At 40.5% G+C, this 24,766-nt stretch overlaps 1 protein-coding gene across 2 annotated transcripts in view; it reads left to right on the top strand.

Annotated features, from left to right (window-relative positions):
• The window catches only part of ehbp1 (EH domain binding protein 1), a 152,217-nt gene that overhangs the window by 31,357 nt on the left and 96,094 nt on the right, over positions 1-24,766 (top strand). Inside the window, exons 6-11 of one of the 2 annotated variants that reach the window (XM_059358967.1) lie at positions 10,965-11,146; positions 12,478-12,617; positions 14,388-14,501; positions 16,124-16,261; positions 17,412-17,676; positions 20,093-20,333. In XM_059358967.1, the coding sequence (XP_059214950.1) occupies positions 10,965-11,146; positions 12,478-12,617; positions 14,388-14,501; positions 16,124-16,261; positions 17,412-17,676; positions 20,093-20,333 (1,080 nt within the window). The remainder of the gene's footprint in view (positions 1-10,964; positions 11,147-12,477; positions 12,618-14,387; positions 14,502-16,123; positions 16,262-17,411; positions 17,677-20,092; positions 20,334-24,766) is intronic. The other variant, XM_059358968.1, reaches the window with a different exon arrangement.

Here is a 24,766-nt window from a genome sequence, read left to right as displayed (position 1 = left end):
GAAGAAGATGATGTTGGCCAATTAGAAACATGAAAGAAACCCAAAACTCCCTAACAATGCACCAAAAGTGAAAAAATGAGTTTCAGAACATCATCTTCCTGGACAGAATTTTACAAAAGGTCAGTTTTTAGAGACCTGAAAAATTAGGTTTGCGTGTGAATGAAAGGCTGAAACGTTTTAAAAGATACTTGCGTACATCTGGACTAGGCCTAAGTCACTCCGAAAATGATCCTAGACTAAATGGCTCATTCACAACGTGCACACTTGGATATGAGAGGGAGCCGTTTGTGTTTTTGTGAGTGTGTCTCACATGTAAATGCACATAAACAGAATTGGGGAACCCCATTGTTCTTTTGCAGAAAAGAAATTTCAAAGAACAACCGCTCACCCATGCGCACACATACACACATGCACACACACTAAGGCACACCAGCTCCTTATCCAATCCCTCCACTAATTCCCCCTTGGTAGAAGGTGTTCATTGTTTCTCTTTCATTCTAATCTCTCCCTCTCCTCTTTTTAAAATCCATATTAGATTCTCTTTGAGTTGGCCACAATCAGAGGCACTGAAGCAGAGCATCACCCTGCTAATGCTCTTTGTCTCCCCAGATTTGTCACTTAGCATGGAGAGTACACCTTTGTCATGGAGCAGGGTGGGAGAGAGGCAGACTCTCACTTGGGGCAATTGTTTCTTGTCACAGGCCATCTTAACCCCCCCTCCCCCTTAAGCAAATCAGCTTTGCTCTGGATTAGGGCCCTATCATAGCTCTGTCAGATCTCAGCAGCCTGCCGACAACAGCTAAAACAAACAGATCTTTAACGTGAGAATTGAATGGATGCAGAGATTCTGATTCCCAAAAATCCCTATGTTGTCTTTACTTGGAAATCATCATTTGATATCTCTGAAATATAGAGGATTTCGACTGAGATCTCGTTAGGAGTTTTATCATCCAATACCATGAGCTTCATAGAATTTTCCTCTCTGTTATCTGGTAGTGACGCTACATCAAGATGGGAGGGATATCACAGATCTTTGTTAGGAATGTAGGGAATGTATCATTATTTTAGTTGCATGTCATAGTAACTGTCTACCTTTTTAAATTAAAGGGAAAGTTTACCGCTCAAAAATACACATTTTTGTCTTAGTTGTATTGCTATTTATCACTCTAGGTTGTTTTGTTGTGAGTTGCCCATTTGTGAAGATCAGGTGAATAGCTGTCTGCCTTCCTTCAAATGTAATGGGACTACATGACTCTTCACTTGTGCACTGAAAAAATACATTTGGATAACTCAGTATGTCTCTTTCCATATATCTTGATCTGGTTACTCAAGATAATCCACAGACCTTGTTATGTATGTCTTTTTTTAAAGTGTCCCATTGAATTCAAGAGAAGACAGACATCTCTACAGCTGATATGTCTCCAACACTGGGCAACTCGCACAAAAACAGTCGAGTTGTCAGAAGCCAGAATGTCTTTGCAGCTTGTAAATCACGTTCTAGCAATTTTCATAACTGTTCTATGACTAAAAGCCACTATCGTCATTATTTTGTACAAGGTGGATGTTATTTTCTGACTTTCATTGTATGAAAGTGAGTTTTCTGCAAGTGTGTGCTGTATAATGTCATGAAAGTGACAAGAACTTGTGGGCAGCCATCTTCGTCATTCATTTTGTTGCACGCATGCACGCACGCACACACACACACACACACACACACAACCATCTTTCAGGTGCCCAAATCTGTCCAACTTTCTACATGTACACACATGAAGACTGATTTCTATTGTTTTTACTGTTTTTTAGTATTTTATTGTTTTTATTGTTTTTATTTATACCCAGTTGTGTATGATTTATTCTATTTTAATAACTGTACAGCACTTTGGTCAACTGAGGTTGTTTTTAAATGTGCTCTATAAATAAACTTTGACTTGACTTGACTTAACTTGATTTTGCTGAACACACTTCCACCGATGTCCGCTGCCATGGTGAATCTGCCGTCCTGATATCTGAACTGCTGCTTCATACAGGAGGAGTAATCAATCCCAGATACAGTAGCTGGGGGTATTGGCTCAGTGGCTGGGTGTGTGGTTGTGTCTATGCACATGTGTGTGTGTGTGGTGATGTTATTGGCCATTTTAGGCCTCTATGATGACCAGAGATGGTGAAATGGTAGGAAAAGTGATGAGCAGGCACTTCATAGACCAGGGATGAACTCCTGCTATAATCCTGTCGACCTATCTCTCACTCTCTCCCTCCCTCCTCCTCTCAGCTCTGTCTTTCTTTCTCCCATCACCCGTCTCCCTCATTTTTGCCATCTTTTCCCCTCTCACTACTTTTCTTTCCATCAGTCTCCCTGCTATCCCCCTCTCTGTGTTTCATTTTAGTCTTCTCTACCCTTCTCTCTTTCCATTCCTTGACCAACCCCCCCTTCTTTCCAAACCCCTGTGTCCCTTTCTCTCTCTCCAGCAGAAGTGCAGAGCCAGGGCTTTTGCCTGCTGGTAATTTATTTTCCCATTAGCCCCCTGTCTGAAGTGCATGCTCTGGGTCTGAGTATGTGTGGGGGGCACTGAGGGCCACCCAAAAGAAAGACCCGGAGAGTCGAAGAGAGGAGGGCACCCTGGACAAACTGATAAGACGAGAGACAGGCAGGCAGGGTGGGAGGGACTGAAATGAAGGGAATAAGACAGGATACAGATACAGGCTTGGTGTCCATCTAAGCATTTTTGCTGGTTATGAATTATGATGTAGACTAATTAAAATAACTTAATGAAAATTGTGGATTTCACTATAACAACTGGTCAATCTGCAACAGTTGTGATAATAAATTAATTGTCATTTAGATGCAACACATTTGCTGATTTTAGCTTCTCAGGATTGTGGATTTGCTGTTTCTTCTTCTTATTTTTTCACTATCACTTGGGTCACTTTTTTTCTGACACTGTGTTCACTAAACAGTTCATCTTAAATAATAAAACAATAAATTAAATGATAATCAAATTGTAAGTTGCTGCCTCAGTGTTTATATAAATTCATCATATCTCATTCAAAAGAGGTTTTTATGTCTTTGTGCTTCATGTCCATGCTGCACAATGGTTTTTAAGGCTCTCGTGTTATTATATGCATTAAATATGTACCTTATAAATATGTCTTGTGTTTTCTGTAATCCCTGTCCCAGCAACATTGCTTTTTTGCCAATTTTCTAATGGGTTTAATCTTTACAACCTGTCAAAAATATGTTTGTTTAGGCTGAGGGAGTATGAAGGAAGTCAGATTATTTTTTGTGGTTGTACGGCCATCGTTCAACCAGTTTTTATATCTGGAGGTTTCATTAAGTTGTTGAACTTCTGGCATACTGCAGTTTTTCAGTGTATTTTTGTGTGTTTGGCTTGCAATCTACCAAGAGGTTAGCTACCAATAAAACACTCTCCTCTCCCAGTTAGGATTAGACCTTTTAAGGGCTGGTTGGTTTGTGACTCTCCTTTCATCTGCTGCTATCTGAAGCAACACTGCATTAAAGGCATCTCTCTCTCTCTCTCTCTCTCTCTCTCTCTCTCTCTCTCACTCTCACTCTCACTCTCACTCTCACTCTCACTCTCACTCTCACTCTCACTCTCTCTCAATTCAATTGGCTTTATTGGCATGACATAACAATGTATATATTGCCAAAGCAAGCATCAGAAAAAAAGATAACAAGATAAGGAAAGCAATATTTACAATAAATTATTATAATTCTGTTATTCATTTTAGATGAAAAGAAAAACTAATAACAATAAAAGAAAGCAATATTTACAATCATTAAATTACAATCAACATATAATTTATACAATCTAACTGTCCCAGCAAAAAAAAAAAAGAAGAAAAAAATAAAATAAAAAATAAAAACATAAACAACCAACAGCTGTGTTGTGTGTGTTCTCTCTCTCTCTCTCTCTCTCTCTCTCTCTCTCTCTCTCTCTCTCTCTCTCTCTCTCAACCTTTCTTTTTTCTGTCTCTTATGCACACACACTTGATTATATTTTGTCCTTTGACTGATCATCAATATGTGTGATGAAAGGAGTCCCCCTTCCTGGTAAATGCAGAGTATTGCCTTTAGAAGCAGGAGATATAATCTGTTAAAAATTCAGTTGAAATGAATTAAACAAACAAGTGTTACAATGTGATGCCTTAAAGCATAATAGTTGGATTTCCACTGCCTCCGTAATGCCTTTCAGGTGACCATCATTGGATTTTAGCAAAAAAAAGTGCAACATTTTGTTTATTTAATTTATTTAATGCAAAAATATACTGTTATATCAAACATAAAAATGCTGGTGTGTTTTCGGTAAAAGATGGGATGATTTGTAAATCTGCATTTTAATTAAAGTGTATAACTACTTTGATCAAAGAAAATACTTTTTTAAATGTAGCCCTCTTTACAATTAGATCAGAGGTCATACTCAGAATTGGCACTCTTAGGCTGCTGAACTGGTAGTTGATGTGAAGATGTTTTTCTGGAACACCTAAGCATGATTTTCCCCAGTTTTTGGTGCACTGTAGTTGTATGACTGTGAATGAATTGTAGGCCTACATGACTGTTCCTGTCGATCTGGCAGTAGGCACATACCATCTGTCCCATATCCAGTTTTCTTCGTGTTAAACAAAAATGACTCCATGTCTGGAGCTCTGTGTCATTTTAAACCATATTCAGCTAAAACTACAGCACACACTGTGCTGTAATCTGCAGCCCTTTTCCTTTAAAACAAGCCTAATCCTGCTCTTGTTGTGACTAATCTTCTCTCTATGCTCTCTTACTTCTCTCACTTTCTCTCGACTGTTTGTCAACCTTGTCGTTTTTTGTTGTTCACGCCCCCTGGGGACGAGGTGGTGGTCAGTGAAAGATGTTCCCATTTTGGGAGATTTAAGTTAAATCTGATCCACAAGGTGGTTCTAGTGAAGAGAAATCCTGTGGTGCTTCTTTTCTTGTGTGTCAGTGTATGTGGAGGCGAGACTGTGTGGGTGTGTGTGTGTGTGTGTGTGTCTCCGTGTGACAATACACATAAAAGCCATTTGCACAGTTCATTCCATTATTAAAACCATTGTTATTGTAATTCACATAACCGCAGTGATAGTATTGCATGCCTTTTATGTCCATTGTTGCCTTTAAAAATACACACTGCTCGGGGAAAAAAAATAAATCCTCACATATAATAGTAGCAGATGAATAAATTGGTCTTAATCTGAGTGTGTGTGTGTGTATGTGTGTGTGTCTATAACGCCTATAGTGCGGTATTCATAGGTGGTATGTAAAAAGGCCTGCCTTATCAGTTATCAGGGGAGGCCAAATTGACACAGAGGAATCACTCCATTGTGTGCGGATTCAAAGAGAGATGTGAGCACATTGGATGTCTCCATTTCCAATAACTGTGACCTTGAGGCGAGAGGAATAGCACTGTGCCCCCCCACCTCCAATCTGCTGACTGCTGAATTCAACCAGAGCCAGCTGATTTTGGGTGTTGGGGCGAAGGGCTAATCGGTGCTACCTCAGGGTTATTCTATAGGGTAAATTGAGTTTGGCTTTTATTTTTTCTGATCCGCGTGAATACAAATTACAAAGGCTGGTGTACACTTTTGTTCGGAGTGGAATATTTGAAGCAAATATTTTTATTTTATCGGCTCTGAGGTGGAAGTTTTGTTAACAAAAGAGGAAGAAGAGATATAAAGACCATACCATACTCTTGCTGATGTCAAAGAAATTATACACAATGGCAGTTCATTGTAGAGTAAAACAACTGTGACTTTCCTCATGTGCAGTCTCAATATAGTTTGTCCCTCCCTTTTCAGTGGACTCATGGTACTTTATTTTGGAAAAAAATATGTAAGGTAGTCTATGGCAAGAGACAAATCATTTTGTGATGCTTGTCAATTTAAATGATAATTTAAGTCAAGAAAGTCTCAGTTTGTTGTAGTTTTCTTGTGGTTACATTTAGTTTTGTATGAAAACACTCTCACAGTATATGTCAAGCTACATTTTAGTGCTTGCTAGCTATCCAGCACCTCCTGGCCTTTTATCAGCCGTGAAGTGAAAGAACGAGCAAGGTTTATTGCTTGTGTGAGTACATCTCAGTTCAAAACACACAGGGAACGGTGAGAGAGTTACTTAAGTGACTTTGGGGTGTGTAGTCATTACATTTGACTTCCCATTAACTACTGTACATATTCTTAAGTAGTAAGGTCCCATTGTGGTCCATTGGAAGGGGAGGGGCTTCGCCTCTCTCTAAGTGACCTCAGCTTGTCCCCTTCATCCAGTTTAGGATTGTTTTGTTTTGCGGCAGCAGGCTTAAATCAGATTATCATCTGCTTGACGTGGAACCAGTGATTCATCACTTATCATAGTTGTGATACCAGAGCCATGTTTTTATCTTGTATTTTCCTCAGCAGTATACAAAACATTGGCACACACTCACTTCAGCTATTGACAAATCACTTGTACCTGACATATAAGTTTTCACGAACAGTCTGAAATTAAAAATAATATTTGAGGTTGCTCCAGTCACGACAGAAATTTGGTGACTTTGTCAGGCTAGGAAAAGATAATGTTGGTGTGTGAATTGTTCGTAAAAATGGTAGTATATGGATCAATATGGAGCATCGACCATTAAAATAGGAAACCAATTGACTGGTGACCTGTGTTAAAAAGCCATTAGCTGATTGGTGTATGTGTGTGTGTGTGTGTGTGTGTGTGTGTGTGTGTTATTCTTTTTATTCATCATGTGCTAACACTGCATGTGCATGTGTGTGTGTCAGACCAGGCCTATACAAAAAAAGCCAGGTTCTTTTAGCACTCAGCCTAATTAATCCATCTCTCAGTGACAAAAGGATCTCCACCCCTCCTTCCTTTCGGCCCGTCCCATTGGCATTTTGGGGCAGAGGGATTCAGCAGGACCCCCGGGCACCCCTCCTGCCCTGACCCCTGCCCCCCCACCATGGGAGCATCTGTGGATCGATCCGGGGCCAGCTGGCACCAGGGGAGAGGGACTGGTACACTAACACAAATACATTCTTCTTGAATTTAAGTAGTTTATTGTCATTTATGAAATAAGTCACTGCAGAGTAATTGTATGCAGATTTTTAAGATTTGAATGGCCATGTCTCTTCTCACATGTGGCCTGGTTTTGTGAGCCTGGTACACAACTGTAAGTCAGAGCTAACTGTTGGTCTTAAATAATGCTCTGCAGTTGAACTGAGATGCAACTAGGGGGCAGCATATAGCCATCACCCCTCCCTCCTCCTTTCTATCCTCTCTCTTTCCCTCTCCTTCTTTTTCTCTCTCTACCGCTGTGTCCCCTTTACACACACACACACACACACACACACACACACACACACACACTCAGGTATTTAGTCATTCTCTGGGTTCAGAAAGAGAGAGCATATTGATAGTCCTATCCTCTCTTTAATAAATTAAACTTCTGTATTGTCCTTCCCTTTCATTTTACACATTGTCACAACCTCCCAGGCACCCTAATCCCAGCTACCCCCGCCCCTCCCCTCCTCACTTTTTCTCAAACACACACACACTCACATGCACACACACATTGATTGACAAGTAGCATCCGGGGAAATAGAGCAGATTTCCATTGTTTGCTGTCCCTACTCAAATCTGTTGAAATGGTTATTCCATTCTTTCGCCGGGGTATTTGCATATCCTTAAGTATTTCCTATTTTCAAGATCCCTCTCCCCCTTCTCCTCCTCATCCTCTTTTTTTTTTTTGCTAAATCCCCCTTCTTAAGTGTTTGGTGCATTTAGCAAATTCATTCATAACGTATCTACATGCACTATTAGCTTAGTATAATAGCCAGGGTGTAATCTGCAGAGAGATAGGAAGTGGAGAGTTCTTTTTCCCATCTTTCCCTTCTCCTGATGAGCTGGTCTTTGGACAAGCTGGGATTGGTGGTGGGGCGATGGTACGTCATTATGTTCCCCAGCTAACCCAGCTAAAGAGACAAGGCTCAAATGTCAGCGCAAAATGTCAAGTGGCTCGCTAGTCAGTCGGTCGTTGTCTTCTGTAGTTTCTTCATTTAATTATTGGTCTGAGCAAGGAGCGAGGTGGGAAAGGTGGAGAGAGATTGAAGGATAGGAGGGTTGGATGAGATGTATGGAAAGGCAGGATAGAAACAGAGGGATAGAGCTTAGAGAAACTGATTTTGATCATTTCTGCCAGAACAATTTTAGGTTTTACTTCTCGTACAAATACACTTACAAAGAAGCTCCCAATAATCCCAGAGTTTCCTCGACTTGTTTTAATTCACATCATCATCATCATTATCAGCTTTCATTGACAAACTGATTCTGACCTCACATGTCAACTGGAAGTTTTTGGTTGTGCTAGATTATGACTTTTCTTTTTGCAGGTAGACATAACTTTGAGTTTAAATTGATTGGCAAAGGTATTGATCACATTATTAATCACATGTTATGCTCCGATGATTTGACCCTCCGAACCCCAGCAGTCGCAGGGCCTTATTTTACTCTCTGTAGCCTCATTTATCACTGCATTATACACGTCCTGCTCCTCTGTGGAATTTGCACAATAATGGCTAGAATTATGGAATACCCCAATGTCTGAAATGCAGGATAACCATTATAAGATGAATATTTCTTAAAAGATGTATTTTACATAAAACTTTTCAATGAGATATGCATTTGGTGAAATATCACTATTAGATTTGGCTGTTAATTTCCTGATAGAAGCTTCATCATGTGATTTAATCGAAAACTGTCGGAAATGAATGGGGGAAAATTAAGGAAAAAGTTTGTACAGAAATACGTGTAATTTTTGCAATTTTAACATGCCTTTCAAACCCATCGGCAGTTTGTATGGTTCAGCTGGTTCAGGAATAGAATTGACAACTTGCACTATTCATTTTGTCTGCTTCTTGACTTTTTTCAACCACGATGAGTAGATTTTTTTTCATAATTTGAATGTAGCACACATGCTGATAATGATTTTAGTGATTATGAATAGTGAGAATTGAAGTCTCAATAGTATTCACATGCCATGTTGATACATGTTGGCTTGTCCAAAGATTTCTAGCCCCTATTTGGAGCTTACATAGTTTCTCACTATATTACCAATAGCTTTACCACTCTGTACTGATACCAACTCTGTGTGGATATGTGTGTGTATGAATGAATACCCTGCGGTCCTCAGCGATAAGGCTGAGATTGAGTTTTCCCCACAGAGCCAAAACCTCTGAGGTGTGTGTGTGTGTGTGTTTTTATGTGTAAAGACATCAGGAACCAGGCAATGTAAAGAGCTTGTATCGCTTTATCTACCGAATACGCCAGAGTGTATGTGTATATGTATATGTGCTCTCAAACTGGTGTTGTGTGAAAGAGAGCTAGCTGCTCTGCTTTGTTCGGCATTGTGAGCATGAGAGGATGAATCCTCAGGGCTCTATTCACAGCTCAGACAAGAAGGTATTTTTCTGCGGTATAATAATGTGTAATGTAGGTAGGTGTGTGTGTGTACAGTGACATAGGCTGTTTTTAGACATCAGTGCAGTGAAATAGAGACAAAAAAGGAAGCGCAGATGGATTTAAAGAGAGCGAGCGTATGTGCTACCACTGCCTGCTGCTCTCATTCCACATGGCCTGTGAAGGGACGTGTAAACCAGTGTCTGATCCTTAACACATATCAGTTAAACAGGAAAATGTGGCGGGCTTCCCATCACAACAACAGAATCTGTAAAAACAGAGGGGGCAAAACAGAAAAGGGGGAAATGGTATGTGAGTGGTATCAACACAGCAAGGAGGTGAACCAGTCTGTTATTCACTGACAGCGTGGTGCTCCCATAGCCAGACTTGCAGCAGACAAAACCCATCAGTTTTTGTTGGAGGGAGAGAGGGGGGCAGACAAAAGGCTAGAACATCCCCAACTGTTTAGTTTCCATATCTAGCAGTCAGTGACAAGGCTTCCTGGTAGTTCTTATTTTTCACACACCGTCCTCTGGTGAGCGGCTTGCATGCGTCCACACACACACATACACAGAGAGACGCACACACGCAGACACACAGGCCCCTGTCACTGATTCCATAACTCTTATCACCTGGTCTGTGGCATATTCCCAAATTCCAATTTGACTGCTAGCCCCTGGCCCAGAGCACATCTCTGAAAAGAAGTGCAGCAGAAATGGCTTCAGCATGGACCTTTGATAGGAAATATCAGGAAGGATTTCACAACTGAATTTACAATGAGGGACACAGGAGGGCACAGATTTTAGCTTGTTCTGGATTTACCAAACCAACAGTGACCAAATACACTTTATTATTATTTACACAGTGTTCCGGCACACTGATTGCACTCTAATTATATAGTTTTTATATTTATATGTAACATTTATTTATATGTATCATCAAATAAAAGTAAACCCCTTTTATCTGTCAAATTTGTTTGTTTTTTATTACTTATGAGTCGGAAAATGGGTGCTACCATTAAACTGGGAGTGCAGCAGCAGCAGCACAGAGTACCAGGAGTCACGTTTATTTTTATCATGTGATGAAAGTGTGGACATCAAAGTAAGAGCTCCGCAGATGTTGAGCGTCATCTACACATATCTTTTCATGTAAAAGTGTAATCGTAAATGTTGAGTGTTGAGTTGACAGTTTATTAACTGGTGGGGAAATGTCCTTCCGTGGCTTCCCTATCACCAGTAATTAGTAATGAGGAAAGTATCTTGTGTTAAAATTACTGAACCTTCACTGAACCTTAAATATTTATTCCCCAAAGAAGGAGGTCAAACAGTGAACACAAATTAAACAAAATAAATGAGGTCTTGCAGAACATCTTGATATTAAATTAAAATCCCTTTTTTTGCTGCCTTTTCTTTTTGTTCTCCATTTGTCTCCAGTGTCAATATTATTCAGTGTTAATGAAGTAATATGGCCATATATTCACCTGTGCTTCATCTTCATCCCTCTGCAGGAGTCTCCATCAGGGCGGAGGAAGGCCCTGGCCACCAGCAGTATAAACATGAAACAGTACGCAAGTCCAATGCCCACACAGACGGATGTCAAACTCAAGTTCAAGCCCTTGTCGAAGAAGGTGGTGTCAGCCACGCTGCAGTTCTCCCTCTCTTGCATCTTCCTCCGTGAGGGAAAGGCTACGTAAGTCTTGGTCCTGTGTATCACCATTTCTAAGAGTTGGCTTTTCCTGAGGTGTAAACTTACCTGAATAGTCGCTTTTGATTGTGCTATTATCTGGGTTTTATGCAGGCTTTTGTATAATAAATGTACCAGAAGTGATGTCCTTGACTCTTTAAGGAATCACTAAGCTGATTTGTGTGTGTGTGTGTGTGTGTGTGTGTGTGTGTGTGTGTGTGTGTGTGTGTGTGTGTGTGTGTGTGTGTGTTCTATTGAATGTGTACCCATATATTGAAATTAAAATGTGTATAGCATATACACACAGATAATTTATGCACATAACAATGTACCCACATTTCTCACTCGGTCTTATATTCTTTGATTGCACAAAGTTTGACTTAAAGACACACACACACACACACACACACACACACACACACACTCAGTTTCTGCAGCTTCTCAATCATTCTCAAATATTCATCTTTGATATCACCAACTTTCATTTGAGGACACACACCCTCAATCAGGATGTTTGCCATTTGTTATACATTCTAATGTGATAGCAGCAACTTTCATTTAAAGACAGAGGCACAGACACACACACATAGAGCGGGAGCAGAGCAACAAGGCCTTTGTTGTGGCGCGGGCGGCGGGTCGATGGCGCGTAACCCTTGTTAACCCTTCGGGGAATGATGTCGACCACACACAAACAAACTCAATCACACCAGTTCAAATGAGCCTCTGGGCCTGGGAAACACCAAACACAAAGAACAGAGAGGAGAATACATTGATTATGATGGAGCGGTGGTGTTGAGGGGCTGAGGCGGAGTACACAGGACTACATAAAATACGAGGAATACTGTAGACGATGATGCGTCTGTGAACTAAGTGGTGGTGGGGGGAAAATAAGAGACAATGGGTGGATGGGTAAGAGTGAGGGGAGAGAGGTTGAAATGAGAGACAAAAGAAAAGAAAGTAAAGCTGGAGTAAAATATAAGGTGATTATGACAGTAAATTAAAGATAGAAGTCTAAAGTGAAAAAAATGAGTGGTGATCGAGGTGACAAAAGGTAAAGGTTGGAGAGCTATGATTATCCTTGTGTGTTATTCTAGCTCTTGGCTGCGTGTGTGTGTGTTTCTCTGTCACAAATGGATTTTCATTTATTCATTCATCTATTCATGCATTATGTTTTCTCTCTTTTTATTTCTGGGATTTGTTAATCTATTTAAAACATGCCATACCATAAAAATGTGCAGGTGGCCTTGATTTTACCATTACATGTGTATTATATGCAATTGTCTTGAGTGCTTATGAACATGAGTTTCTGTGTGTATTCTGTTTTTATCATGGTCCAGTGATGAGGACATGCAAAGCCTGGCCAGTCTGATGAGCATGAAGCAGGCAGACATCGGCAACCTGGACGACTTTGAGGAGGAGAATGAAGAGGACGAGGAGAACAGAGTTAACCAGGAGGAGAAGGCTGCCAAGATCACAGGTAAAAACTGACACAAAAAAACTTTTTATTTCTTTGACAGGTTACAGATATATGGTTTTGTAAGATCAGAGGTAAAGTATTTGGTTAAAGTAACCCAGATACCTGCTTTGCTGGAATCAGCAACTTGGCATGTCAAACTTTTGCCATTCTCTGACTGCTTGGGAAATAAAATCTCCAACCCTCCTGAATAATCACCCAGACCAGAATAACAAAGGCTTCAGTGGGGCATCAACTTTGCTTCTTTATTTATATATTTTGTCTAAGTTTCTGTTGCTGTAAGTGTGCATGCTTACATACATACAATTATAAATTCCTGGGTTTGATTTACAGTTTTTTTTGTCTGCTTCTGGTTATTTTCTAATGCTTAGGCTTTACTCTCCTGCTATGCTCATTACTCTGTTTCTTGCTTTCTGCCTATGTTGGTGGATAGTCAACCGACAGTGTCTTGCTTCCTTCTATACATACATGTTTTGGATTCATTCTGTGGTCTAATGTAGGGGCCCTTGTGCTTCCTGCTTTGCTTAATCCAACTTTCCTTTATGTTAAGCTTCATGCCTTCTCTGCTTTCTTTTCCCTTCCCTGCTCTTTGTCTCATTTATATGTATATGCATTGAGCGCCTACAGCGATGCTTCGCTAGCGTGCTTCTCTGAATCAAAGGTCTGGCCAAGCTGCCAAAACTCCCTGCTATCATATTCTTTCCCTCAATGCTACCTACCCAACAAGCCAGCCATCAGCAGTACAAACACTAGGCTAACCAATGCACACCCACCCAAAGCATATCTTCTCTTTTTTTTCCCTTTTACTCACAATTTGTAAAAAATAAATATATATATATATATATATATATATATATATATATATATATATATATATATATATATATATATATATATATATATAAATTAAACCTAAAAAGGGATTGTACATCATGAATATATATTTTTTTGATGTATCCTTTGTGAATTAGAGCATGTTTGTATTTTTGTGTACGTGTGTGTGTTGGACGTGCTACCCAGCAAGCAAAATATCAGTGTAAAATTTAAGATGCTTTTATATGCGTGTACGCACATCAAATAAGTACAGCCTCAGGACAGCAGGATAGCTTCTTTGCCAATGCTATAACACTGCAAACATTAAAGGTCTAAAGTGTGCACCGGATACAATTTGGGATGAACTTTTGCCTTCATGATTTAGAAATGTGACCAATAACGGCTTTATATTAACATTGATTTCTTTTCTCCTGTGGCCAAATACGCTACTACAGAGGAAGATGCGTGTCTACCTGTGTTACATAGAGATTAACATAGAGGAGGAAGTTGGTGTTTTTTTCATAGAAATGGTCAAGCTGATAAGATGAATGCAATTTGCAAAATATTAAGTGTCACTATTAGGTACAAAGGCAGTGCGACTAACCTAAATAACCTACCTCGCGCTGCGATCAGTGAGATGTTTCACATTTTAGTGACAGAACAGTGAAGAGGTACTGGTTTAAGGGAAAGTCCAAAACCAGTTTTATTTGATCTTTAGTCAGACTTTTTGTTTTGCACTACAAAGGACTTAAAAAATCAATTGTTTTTTGGAGGTAAAAAAGAAACTGAAAAAATGTGTTTAATCTCTCAATGAAATTCTAGAGGAACAAATACATGAAGTAAAAATGGCACTTTTATGTGTTTGAGTGTGTGTGGATATTTCTCGATGGGATGTGTAATTTTGCCTTGTTCATTGCTATTCTTCCTTCCTCCCTTCCTGTATGGCCCTGTCGTTTACAGAGATAGTAAACCAGTTGAATGCCCTCAGCTGCTTACATGGGGATGATGATGATGATGATGGTGTCCTTAAGCGAGCACGCAAAGCAACCGCTAAGCCTGCCGCTTCCTCCCAAGGTCTTTTTTTCACCTTTCTTTCACTTCTCTCATCCTGTGTTCCTGACTCCCTCTTTCATCGATGTGTCACCTCTACACTACCATTCATTACCACCATTTCTGTCCATTTATTTATTTTTCTTAATCCTTCCCTATCCAGCTTTCCTCTCTTTTTGTGTTTCTCTCTTACTCTCTCTCTCTTTGACTCAAACGCCCCCATCCCCCGATCCTCCTTGACATTGGTATTGTGGTCGTGTTGTGGTTATGTGGTTTTAGAATTTATCTCGGTCCATGTGGTGATGTGATGTACAAGGTGTTGTGAACACATCAGTTGGTGTTTATCCTTTTGGTTTCTATTCTTTGTTGTTTTTTTTACAGTGTTGCCTTCCCCATTCTTTTACTGCAATTGGTAGTGAACCAGGCCAGGTTAATGGCATCAAAGCAAATTGTTTTTACACCAAAAAAAATCCTTCCAAGAAGACTAAAAATGTTTTGCTTTGTTTTCAAATTGGAATCAAGTGTCCTTGTTTTCAATTTAACTTTGTACTAGATCTGTGGTATTCTCATTGAACTTTGAGCTGGTGAGATGCTTCAAAGCGCCAAAGTAATCCATTATTGACTTATGCCTCTTTTCCACAATATATTTTGGCTTACCTCGACTCAACTAAATTCACTTTTGGTACCAGGTTTTTCTCCATTTAGTTTTCCCTCTACAGATAGTACCCGGTCAATGTAGGCAGGTTTCTCAGCTGATTGCCATAGTGAAGCTGCTCAGCTTCCTTGGAACGTGGACCAAGGTGGTACCCAAAATAAGTACCAGGAACTATATACAACTTATACAACTTAATAGAAATAAACAAGTCTGGTTGAATTAAGCCGTGCTTTACCATCCTGTTGAAAAACATTAAGATAGTAGAACATCGGCATTATATTAAGGGTTTTGGGGGTTGGGTTATTCTCAAGTTACTCTACTTGCACCTCCCAGTTCCCCACACATGTAAATACACACTCGCACACGTGCACTTTCCATGGTCTAAAATGGGTCATGAATGTTGTCAATAAGAGGCCAGTAAAAATGCTGGACCTCTTATCAGCTACCACCACTTCACATAGCCGCCCTAACATATATAGACCAGGGGAAACACACTCACATGCACACAGCACTTTTTCAGATTGTCACATAGTGCTTAGCAGCACTTCTTGGCATCTACTTCACACACATTTACACTCTTTTCATACTGACCCACACCCTGGCACCATGCAATTGAACTACAGTGAGGATGATGAAGATAAAGTGGACAATTCTCCGACTTTCCACCCAAGATCTCTATAGCAACTTTCCACTGCCTTTACCGTCTCCCACAGTAACCCTCCATACCACACAAATTGTCCCAGAATGCCACTGCTGGACATGCATTGAAGTGAGCTGAGGGTGGTGGAGGAGCACAGAGAAGTTTAGGCACAAGACTGAATGGTCTTTATGCTCATGGTTCACTCCAAAGTGCAGATATTGGTGCATTTGGGTTTGTGAATGTTTGTATTCATTTAATTTTGGGATGTGTATTGTTTTGTGGCTGTTATTTTTTTTACTCTTTACTCTGTTGTTTGTGTACATGACTTTATGTTTGACACTGTGGCAACAGAGCTCATCAACAAGCTGAACTTCCTGGAAGACGAGGATCAGGAAGCATCTCCTGCCATGGGCTCAAATCCCTTTGATGATCCTGATGACGACCTTCATCCCAACCACCTCAATCCGTTTGGTGATCCTGACGAGGATGGTATGTAAAAACATATTTAGTCTGACTATACTGTGGTAGATGGATGCTGTCAGTAATTCCGGTTGGTTTTAGGCTTTGATCGTATCAAGCATGCCACCACCTGGTATACTTTTAAGGTGTGGCTCTTGATTGACAAGTAAATAGCTGTGTAATTTGTTTTTGGGTGTCTTTTATCTTAGAACTTTCACCCCTTCACAGTCTTGAGCTAGAATTAGCTGGTAACTTGTTCTCCCTATTTTCACTTTCTTATTCAAATATGGTTACTTCTGGCTAGATTTAGGCACTGAGAACTGGTTCCAAAAATCTGATTCCCAAAAAAATGTTGGCGCTAGAATCCCAAAAAGTTGAAGTCTAAACAATACTGAAACTTATGTCTTGCTTCAAAAAGGCCAAGTTGGCAACTTTCAAAATGCAAAACTCAGTAAAACGGTTTTTTTTTAGTCTATGGTCACCACAATGAAAGTGTTTATTTTAAAGACTGTCTGTAAAATGGCAGGTGATGGAAGTTGAATGTTTTAGATGTGCACATACCTTGAATGTGTGTCCTCATGTGTAACTATAGCATGGAGGCTTCGTTGCTTTCAGTCAGACAGCTAAACCAATATTGTTGTCTGATCACCTGAGTAGCCAGGTGTATTAGTATGGATTATTTGTTTTCGAGTGGCATTCTCCCACACACATAAAGCTCCTACTTTGATGCTTGTTTGCTTGTTTAATCGGGACCCTTTTGTCTGTATGAGTTTAGGATTTTGCTCTCTTGTGCACATGTTTTTTACATAAATTCTCACAGATCTCTTTTGTGAAATCCTGATCATGTTACCAGTATTGAAGCATTTTTACGGGGATGGTAGGGTTGCTACTTTTCATTCAGTAGCATTTCTTATATACATGCATGTCAGGTGATTGATTTGTTGTACAACTAATTCTTTATAAGGAACAACAATATTAGAGAGCAAATGGGCATCAAAGTACATAATGTTTAACTGGTTACCAGGACTACTGTCACATTAGTTTGACTCCCCTCCACTCTCTAACCCAGTGGGGTGACCAGCTACCAAAGCTCTTGTCAAATAAAAAGATGCTATTGAGTTATTGTGACTGTTTTATTTGTTGTACATGCAGTCAGTGCTCTCTCCTCTGTGCCAAACAGAGCCCCCTGCCCAGCCGGTCTTAAGGCAGCGGGTTGATGAGGATTCCTTCTATGATCAGGACTCCATGAATCCGTTCGATGACCCGGATGAACCTGAGACAGACGAAACCCCTGGAAACCCTTTCGATGAGCCTGAACAGGATATGGACCTCCAGCCAGACCCAGAACCCCCCAAGCCCAGGCAGAGGAAAGGAGTTCGGCCTGTCGACATGAGCAAGTACTTATACGCCGACACCTCCCACAACGAAGAGGAGGAGCTTGATGAGTAAGACTTTATTTCTTCATTGTGTCCCATTCTGCATCTTCTAACCTTTTTAATCAGCTGACACATTAAAGGGTGAACTACCTGAACCATGACATGCCATATATATCAGTTGACAGTGTGGCATTTAGGAAAGAGTGTACACCTTGCATGTTTTGTCTTGTATTTTTTTACCACTTTGATTTGCATTTGACCAATTTTGGCAGAAAAGACCTGAAGCCCCTGGCTTTATGTCTACAGTGCAGTTAACCTTTGTCTATGTCAGGGTAGAAGTGTGTTATACTGTTTGCTAGAGGGCTTTGGAGAAACAAACTTTCCTAAACTTTAGGTCTGCTGACAAGGTTTCCATGTCCGTGAGGAACCCGTGAGTAAAAAGCAGTCTGGGAGGACTGAGGCTGCTCAGCTTGGTTACTGTTGGCAGGCAAAGTTGTGCAAGACCCCTCCTTATAGAGGGGTACTTGAAGCCCTCCCATCAGGGTAGAGTGACGAGGCAGCTCTTTCAACGGGAACAAGGGCCCTGTTGTTTCACTGCATTCTTTAACCTTGTCTCCCTCCTTTCCCTCCGCTGTCGTTCCCTCCTTCCCTTTCCCCCATATCAACTTGTTGCCCCATACTGTCTCTCCTCGCCATCCTCCTTAACTTCCTCCCGAGACTCTGCTCATTTTTATTTCACATCCTTCGTGTTTAATCCTGCATTCCTTCCTCCCCTCCTTTCCAATTTTACATCACTTCAGTTTATGGACACTGCCAGTTAAGTTCAGTGACGAGTTCCCAGATACTTTTTATGTATTATTATGTATATTATGTAATATTTTACATGATTGAATATAACATTACTATATGACAAACTCCTATCTAAAAAAGCATAATCAATCGGTCAATCAGTGACAGCAGAACTGGTTGTCACATCTGAGCTTTGAAAAAGTATGGCATGAGAGTAAAAGGAACCATGCTGTCACAGAAGGGGTCTTACTACCTCAGCAAGTTTGTGTGGTTGTAAGTGCAAGTGACTAAGAAACAAAAATATCTTTCTCTGCGGCTCTTTCTGCACAGACGACCTCTGCAGACAAGTGGCCGTGCCTAAATTGTAAATGTAAACTAGTAGGTTTTGGCTGTTGAGCGAAGCTGTCACACAGTTACCCATATGTTTTAGTCTTCTCTGCTGTATAAAGACAGACAGGTTATTGACTGGCATGTTTCTTTTGCTTCGTCTCTTGCACCAGGAGCAGTTCTCGGCAGAATAGAAAGTTCAAGAGGGCAGCACAGTGTTTTGACTGGAGCCCTTTCACATGTCTTTTAGCCAGTGCTGGTCTGTTAAAGCTGCTCTATAGGCCTGCCTGCCTTTCTTTTCTTCACTTCCCTTCTTTTTTTTCCCTCTCCGTATCGCTCTGCAGTAAGAAAGACACCAAGTAGCTCTAACCTTCTCTTTCAGACAGATACCTAGTCAATCAGCTTTTTTTCTTTCTCACTCTCGCTCTCACCCCCTCCAACCCACTCCATCCAATTCTCTTGTTTGTTTAGGGTAGCTTGTTGCATGTTGAGTGATTGTCTCAAGGCCGTGCCCCTGCTTTCAGTGCCACAAGCATGCCTGTATATTGATAACACTCTGGTATGTGTGTAAGAGTGCCTGTGTGTGTGTGTGTCTTTAGTGCATGCTTGAGTGTGTGTGTGTGTGTGTGTATGTCGTTGTGCTCATGCCTGTCTGTCTGTCAGTAGTCCACCTTAGGTAGTAAGGATATGAGGTCATGCAGGCCTGACCTCAGTGCACCTGCGTCTTCTATTACCTTACCACTTATGTGTGTTGGTCATTGTTATGCACCAAACTCTCATTTCCATGTTCCAATTTCCTCATGTTTAATTAACAATGGTCAGTTAGAGCAAAATAGGAGTTTAAATAGTGCTGATGATCAAAATATTATTAATAGGAATATTTATAATAATGTTTTAATACTCAAACATCTCACGTTCTTGTCATATATATATATATATATATATATAATACTGGACTGAAGCGAGATGAAGAGACTGAGAATTTTTTCTTATTTGGAAAAACAATTCTTATCACAATACTCACAATATTGCAAAATGCTTAAATTCGCAATAATATCATATCGTGACTCAAGTATCAGGATAAAATTGTATCGTGGGGCCTCTGCTGATTCACTTCTCTGTTTGTTTTGTTATATATAAATCTGCATGACATTTTTTGGTATATTTCGACAGTTTAGTTGAATTGTTAACAAACACTGTTGGTCGTTAAGGCAAAAGGTTGAATTAATCCTAATAATTTCACACTCCTATGTGTGCACATTACCATAACTTTAATTAAAAAGAAATATTGCAGTCTGTGTAAGAAGCATGCACTTTCTGACAGCTTTTTTGTCTTATCTTGCTCTTGTCTGCTTCCTTCCTTTCTCAGATCTAACCCATTCTACGAGCCAAGGACATCGAGCCCTGTGCAGCCCCCCGCTGGCAGCCCCTCCCTGGATGTTGGCAGCGGCCAGAAAAGAAGGGCTCCCCCACCCCCAAGTTCCAGCCCTGGCCTCGGCCCCAGTCCGCCAGCTCCCAAACCCAGCGCTGGCCCAGACAGAGAGAGAGCCCTGCCAGTCGGGCCCAGCCCAGTCGCAGCAGTGAGAGAGCTGGCCTCCTCTTCCCCCAAGGTAAACCGGCTTCACTTGAATCTAATAAATCCCCAAGACAGGCACACAGATGCATATGATAACAAAAACATTTGAAAAGCGCTAAAATAAAATGCAGTCTTGCAGTCTCAGCACTTTGTTGCAGTCTAGTCCTTGTGTAGTAAGTTGGGATGTTTGAGGAAATTAACTTTAATCCTTTTATTAACTAACTTAATAATGCTATAAGAAACCTCCATCTCTTTATTGACACTCGCCACTATTGACACAAATTGTTTGGTGCCAAAAAAACATTGATGTTTGATACCCCGTCCTAAATTGACGATTAATAGTTGAACAATGGGCCAAGTTAAATGCTTTAAACATTAATTGTTCTCTAAAAGAGATCCTCTGGAATCCACAGTGAAATTTGAACAACTTTGTGAATTCACTATCACATAGACTTATAAAGAAGGATTTATAACTTACCCTCTACCCTTCAGAAATGTTTGTTAGATGACCATGTTTTTAATTACAACCCCGATTGGGACGCTGTGGAAAAAATAAAATAAAAACAGAATGCAATGATCTGCACTTATTCAACTGAATACAGTACAAAGACAAGACATCAAATGTTACTACAACTAGGAAATGTTTTTGTAACAGACTCTTTCTAAATTTGATGCATTCTGTTACTTAACACTAAAATCCCAGAAATCCACAGCTCTGGGTAAGTCTTCTGACTTCTCACTTATTCTTCGTTCTGACTCCTTCTTTGTAGCACGTGCTATAATAAGTAAGTGACTTGAAGCATTCTGTACGTGTATGTGTGTTTGCGCTTGTGTGTCCACATCCAGTGGTCCTTACATTAGCTTTTTTTCCGCTTGCACAATCCCATCTTCTGCCCCATTCTTTATGCTCATGAAACTCCCCAGCTCCTCATTTGAATATAGGTATTTGTTTATTGGGGTGTTTTCGTATGTTTATTTATTTATTTAAATTAGGTAAATCATGGCTGGGTCTAATTAAATGGCTGATGGTCACACACACTCACGGCAGGAGTCAGACCACTGGTGGGGAATGATTGGCTGGGGGTGTGTGGGGATGGGTGGGGGTTAAAAATGAGTGTGTGTGTGTAGGGGCTCAATGAGCCTATGTGGGGCTTAAACACAGGGGGCTTAACTACAGCAGAGCGATCACAAGGGGGTGTTGACCCCCTGTGCGCACACACACACCCACACACTCACATGCAAACACACTCTATACAGTTACTTATACACACACAGACACACACAGGTCCCTCCTCCACATGCAGCTGGCTAGCTGACTGTTTTAGTGTAGCTGGGCGGTGATGCTGGCCGTCCATGTAATTATGGCACAGTGCCTTTATCACCCAGCTGCAGTTGCCTGTGACCGTGGGTGAGGGGGCCTAAACCACTTTAATTACCCAAAGCCAGTGGCCTGTGGTGGGCCACACTTCGCCAAGAGATGCCCCTGCCTCTGGAGCTTGGGGAGGAGGGAGGGGGGGACGCAAAGAATGAATTGTGGGTGAAGGAGTGAAGAGAAGGGGGTGCAGCGAAGGAGAATAGGTGGAAGATAGTGAAGGGTAGAGGAAAGGAGAACAGTGGGGGGAAGAGAAGGAAGATGGCCAGGGAATAGCAGAAGGAGAGATAGGATGTTCACAGTAAACAAGGATAGGCCTACAGGGTTTGTTGACATATACAGTGAGTGTGAATAGGTTTCTCTTTCTTATTCACACCAAGCATTATGACACACAAACACACACACGCCTCAGCCATGTGTAGGGTGTGAGATGACCTTTGAATGTATGAAGTCAGAGAGGATTAAGAGGAGACATTCCCACTATGAGAGGCCAAGACGAAACCAACACATCATCACACTATGAACGTGTGCAGAGTATAGATGTGTGCTTCTTGTGCTCGCATGTATGTATGTATCTGTTCTTATAGTTTCTAGCACGCCTAAGGCTCAGTTCAGTGAGTATGTACCGGGGCAGTTTTAACCTTCCCCCAAAACACAGCTAACCTCTACCTCCTTTCTTATTAGAGGTTTCAAGGTGTGTATTCCCCATTTATATTTATTTATACCAACTATTCATGTTGGCAATTGGTATGTAGGACCAAGATAAACACACACACACACGCAGACAACTAGGCCTAATCTCAGAATGTGAATAGAAATTGATATATTGAAAGCCCCCATACTCAGTTATGCATTTACAACCTGCCCTAAAGGGTATGAAATGTCTCATACATGTTTTGTTAAATTAAATCTTGTCTTTGCTAACCTAGAGGAGATTAGCATGTCCTCTTAGCATTGAATTCCATTTCGATTTTACAAATTTATCCAGTGCAAAGGTAACATAAGCTTTAACTGCCTGATCACAACAGTTATACCTTACAAATAGTAAAGACTGTAAGCGTCTGAGCCTTAGTGTTTAAGCAATATTCCCACGATCGTAGACTTACATTGAAAAGATAGGAATTTAAAGAAAAATAGCTCTAGCATGAAAGATGTGTAGTTTTCTTTCAAGATAAGAACAATGTACAGAAGCAGAGAGGAAATATGTGGGAAGGGAATATGTATCATGGAGATATTATGATGTGAGCCAGTAAAATATATGTGTGTATATATTATATACTATCAATGAATAGTTTGGGCTTAGCTAAACTCTCGTTCCCTTGTCATGTAGGAATTCATCAGGAGATTTAGCATTAAACTTTATCTTTTAGATGTAGTTTTATCCTCCTTGTCATTTCATTAAAACCGCCCACTTCAATGCCAGCCTGTGAAGAATCGGGACATCTACAGGACATATGGTATGCACCCACTTACTCTATACACAGGTATTACACATATGGATTGGATTTACATTAAGCTCTAACAAGAGCTCAACGCTCTGGATTTCTGCCCGCGGAACATACGTTCAGCACTAGCAAATTTATGGACAGCGAAGGATGGCAATACTGAACAATTCAAATGCATTTATTGAAACATGTGGGTTACCAGTTGTTGGGGTGTTTCCTCTTCACACATTCCTGGGGGACTTGTGAAACCAATGCTTGGCAAATTTACATTAAGCATGCAGAGTCTACAGATGTAAATGTAGATCTACAACCTGCAGCATTTATGGAGTTTCCAGAAGCATTTTGTTTTCTTCTCCACTATGTCCAGGAAACTTAACATACAGTTGCTTGTTTAAAAAAAATAAATAAAAAAATATTTGGTTCTCCTGTTGTTGTTTTCCTTCTAACAACAGATGATGGTAGGTGCAGTTGTTCTCAGTGTGAGCTCATCTCCTGATGTTTAAGACAGCACAGTCTGGCTTAAATGCGTTCTTTGAATAATCATCTATTAGGGATCTATCATTACACAAAATTCACAGTTTGGTTCATATCTCAGTTTATGAGTCACAGTTCGTTGTGAGTTCAGTTCAGTGGTAAATAACCTAACAAATGCACTAGGATCTGTGTCTTTTTCATTTATTTTGATCAAACAGTAATGCAAGTCTCAAAGAAAGACAGTCTTCCTCCTGTGGACTGAGGCAACATTTTCCACTGGCAACTTTGCTAAACTATTTTCGTTATAAAAATAAGGAACATTCTAACTCTTGTGTATAACACTGTTCGAACACTGAAGAAACAGTCACAATAGGCTATAAAAGCATCTCTTATGCTTTGAAACTGAAAATACAAAATAAATAGAGTAATACAATATAAAGCTTGTGCATTAGGATGTTACAGTTAATTCCACCTTATATATGTAAAAATTCATACTACCCAAACACTTACCATCCCAGTGATTCACACATCTGGGTGATGCCATTGAATGTTGGATGTGGTTCCATTCACATCCCCTACAACAGTGGAGCAGCACTGACACACCTTCCTCGTCTTAAACACAACCCCCTCTCTCTGTGCAGTTGTAGGGGACAAGGAACCCGCAGGCGGGTCTTCAGCTCTGGCATGTCATACGAGCTCGCCATAGTGTGACTGACTTGTAAGCTAGTCAGTTTGTTGTACTAACCTCAGTACATATTGCTTACTGCATACGGGTAAAAGTTTCTGGGCATATCTTGCACTTGTGAACTTTGGTTCAGCATGAGGTAACTCAATCTACATACCATGTATTCTGCCTACTTTTGCCGGCTTTGTTCACTGAACCATGAGCCCAGTACCGTGATGGTTTGGTACAAATACACAAACCATAAAGCCCGACAGTTGACCAGTTAGCAGCTCAACCAAAGATTAAATGCCTTGCTCTGGATAACTCTCTAGTGGTTATTGTAAAGAGAAGGTGATGCAGATCTTAAACCTTGACGATTTCACCTTTGAGTATTGACAAATGCCCCTATCATCTTTGAATATACATACGGTATGTTTATTATTTTTAGTTGTTTTGTTAATATCTAAAATCTGTCTTCCAGTTGGTGAAAGTGGTGCAGTCTCTCATTAGAT

The sequence above is a fragment of the Centropristis striata genome, chromosome 20 (assembly GCF_030273125.1).
Source record: "Centropristis striata isolate RG_2023a ecotype Rhode Island chromosome 20, C.striata_1.0, whole genome shotgun sequence".
NCBI classification, from domain to species: Eukaryota; Metazoa; Chordata; class Actinopteri; order Perciformes; family Serranidae; genus Centropristis; species Centropristis striata.
Note: the sequence above shows the minus strand (reverse complement) of the source record. Positions and strands in the feature narration are given on the sequence as shown.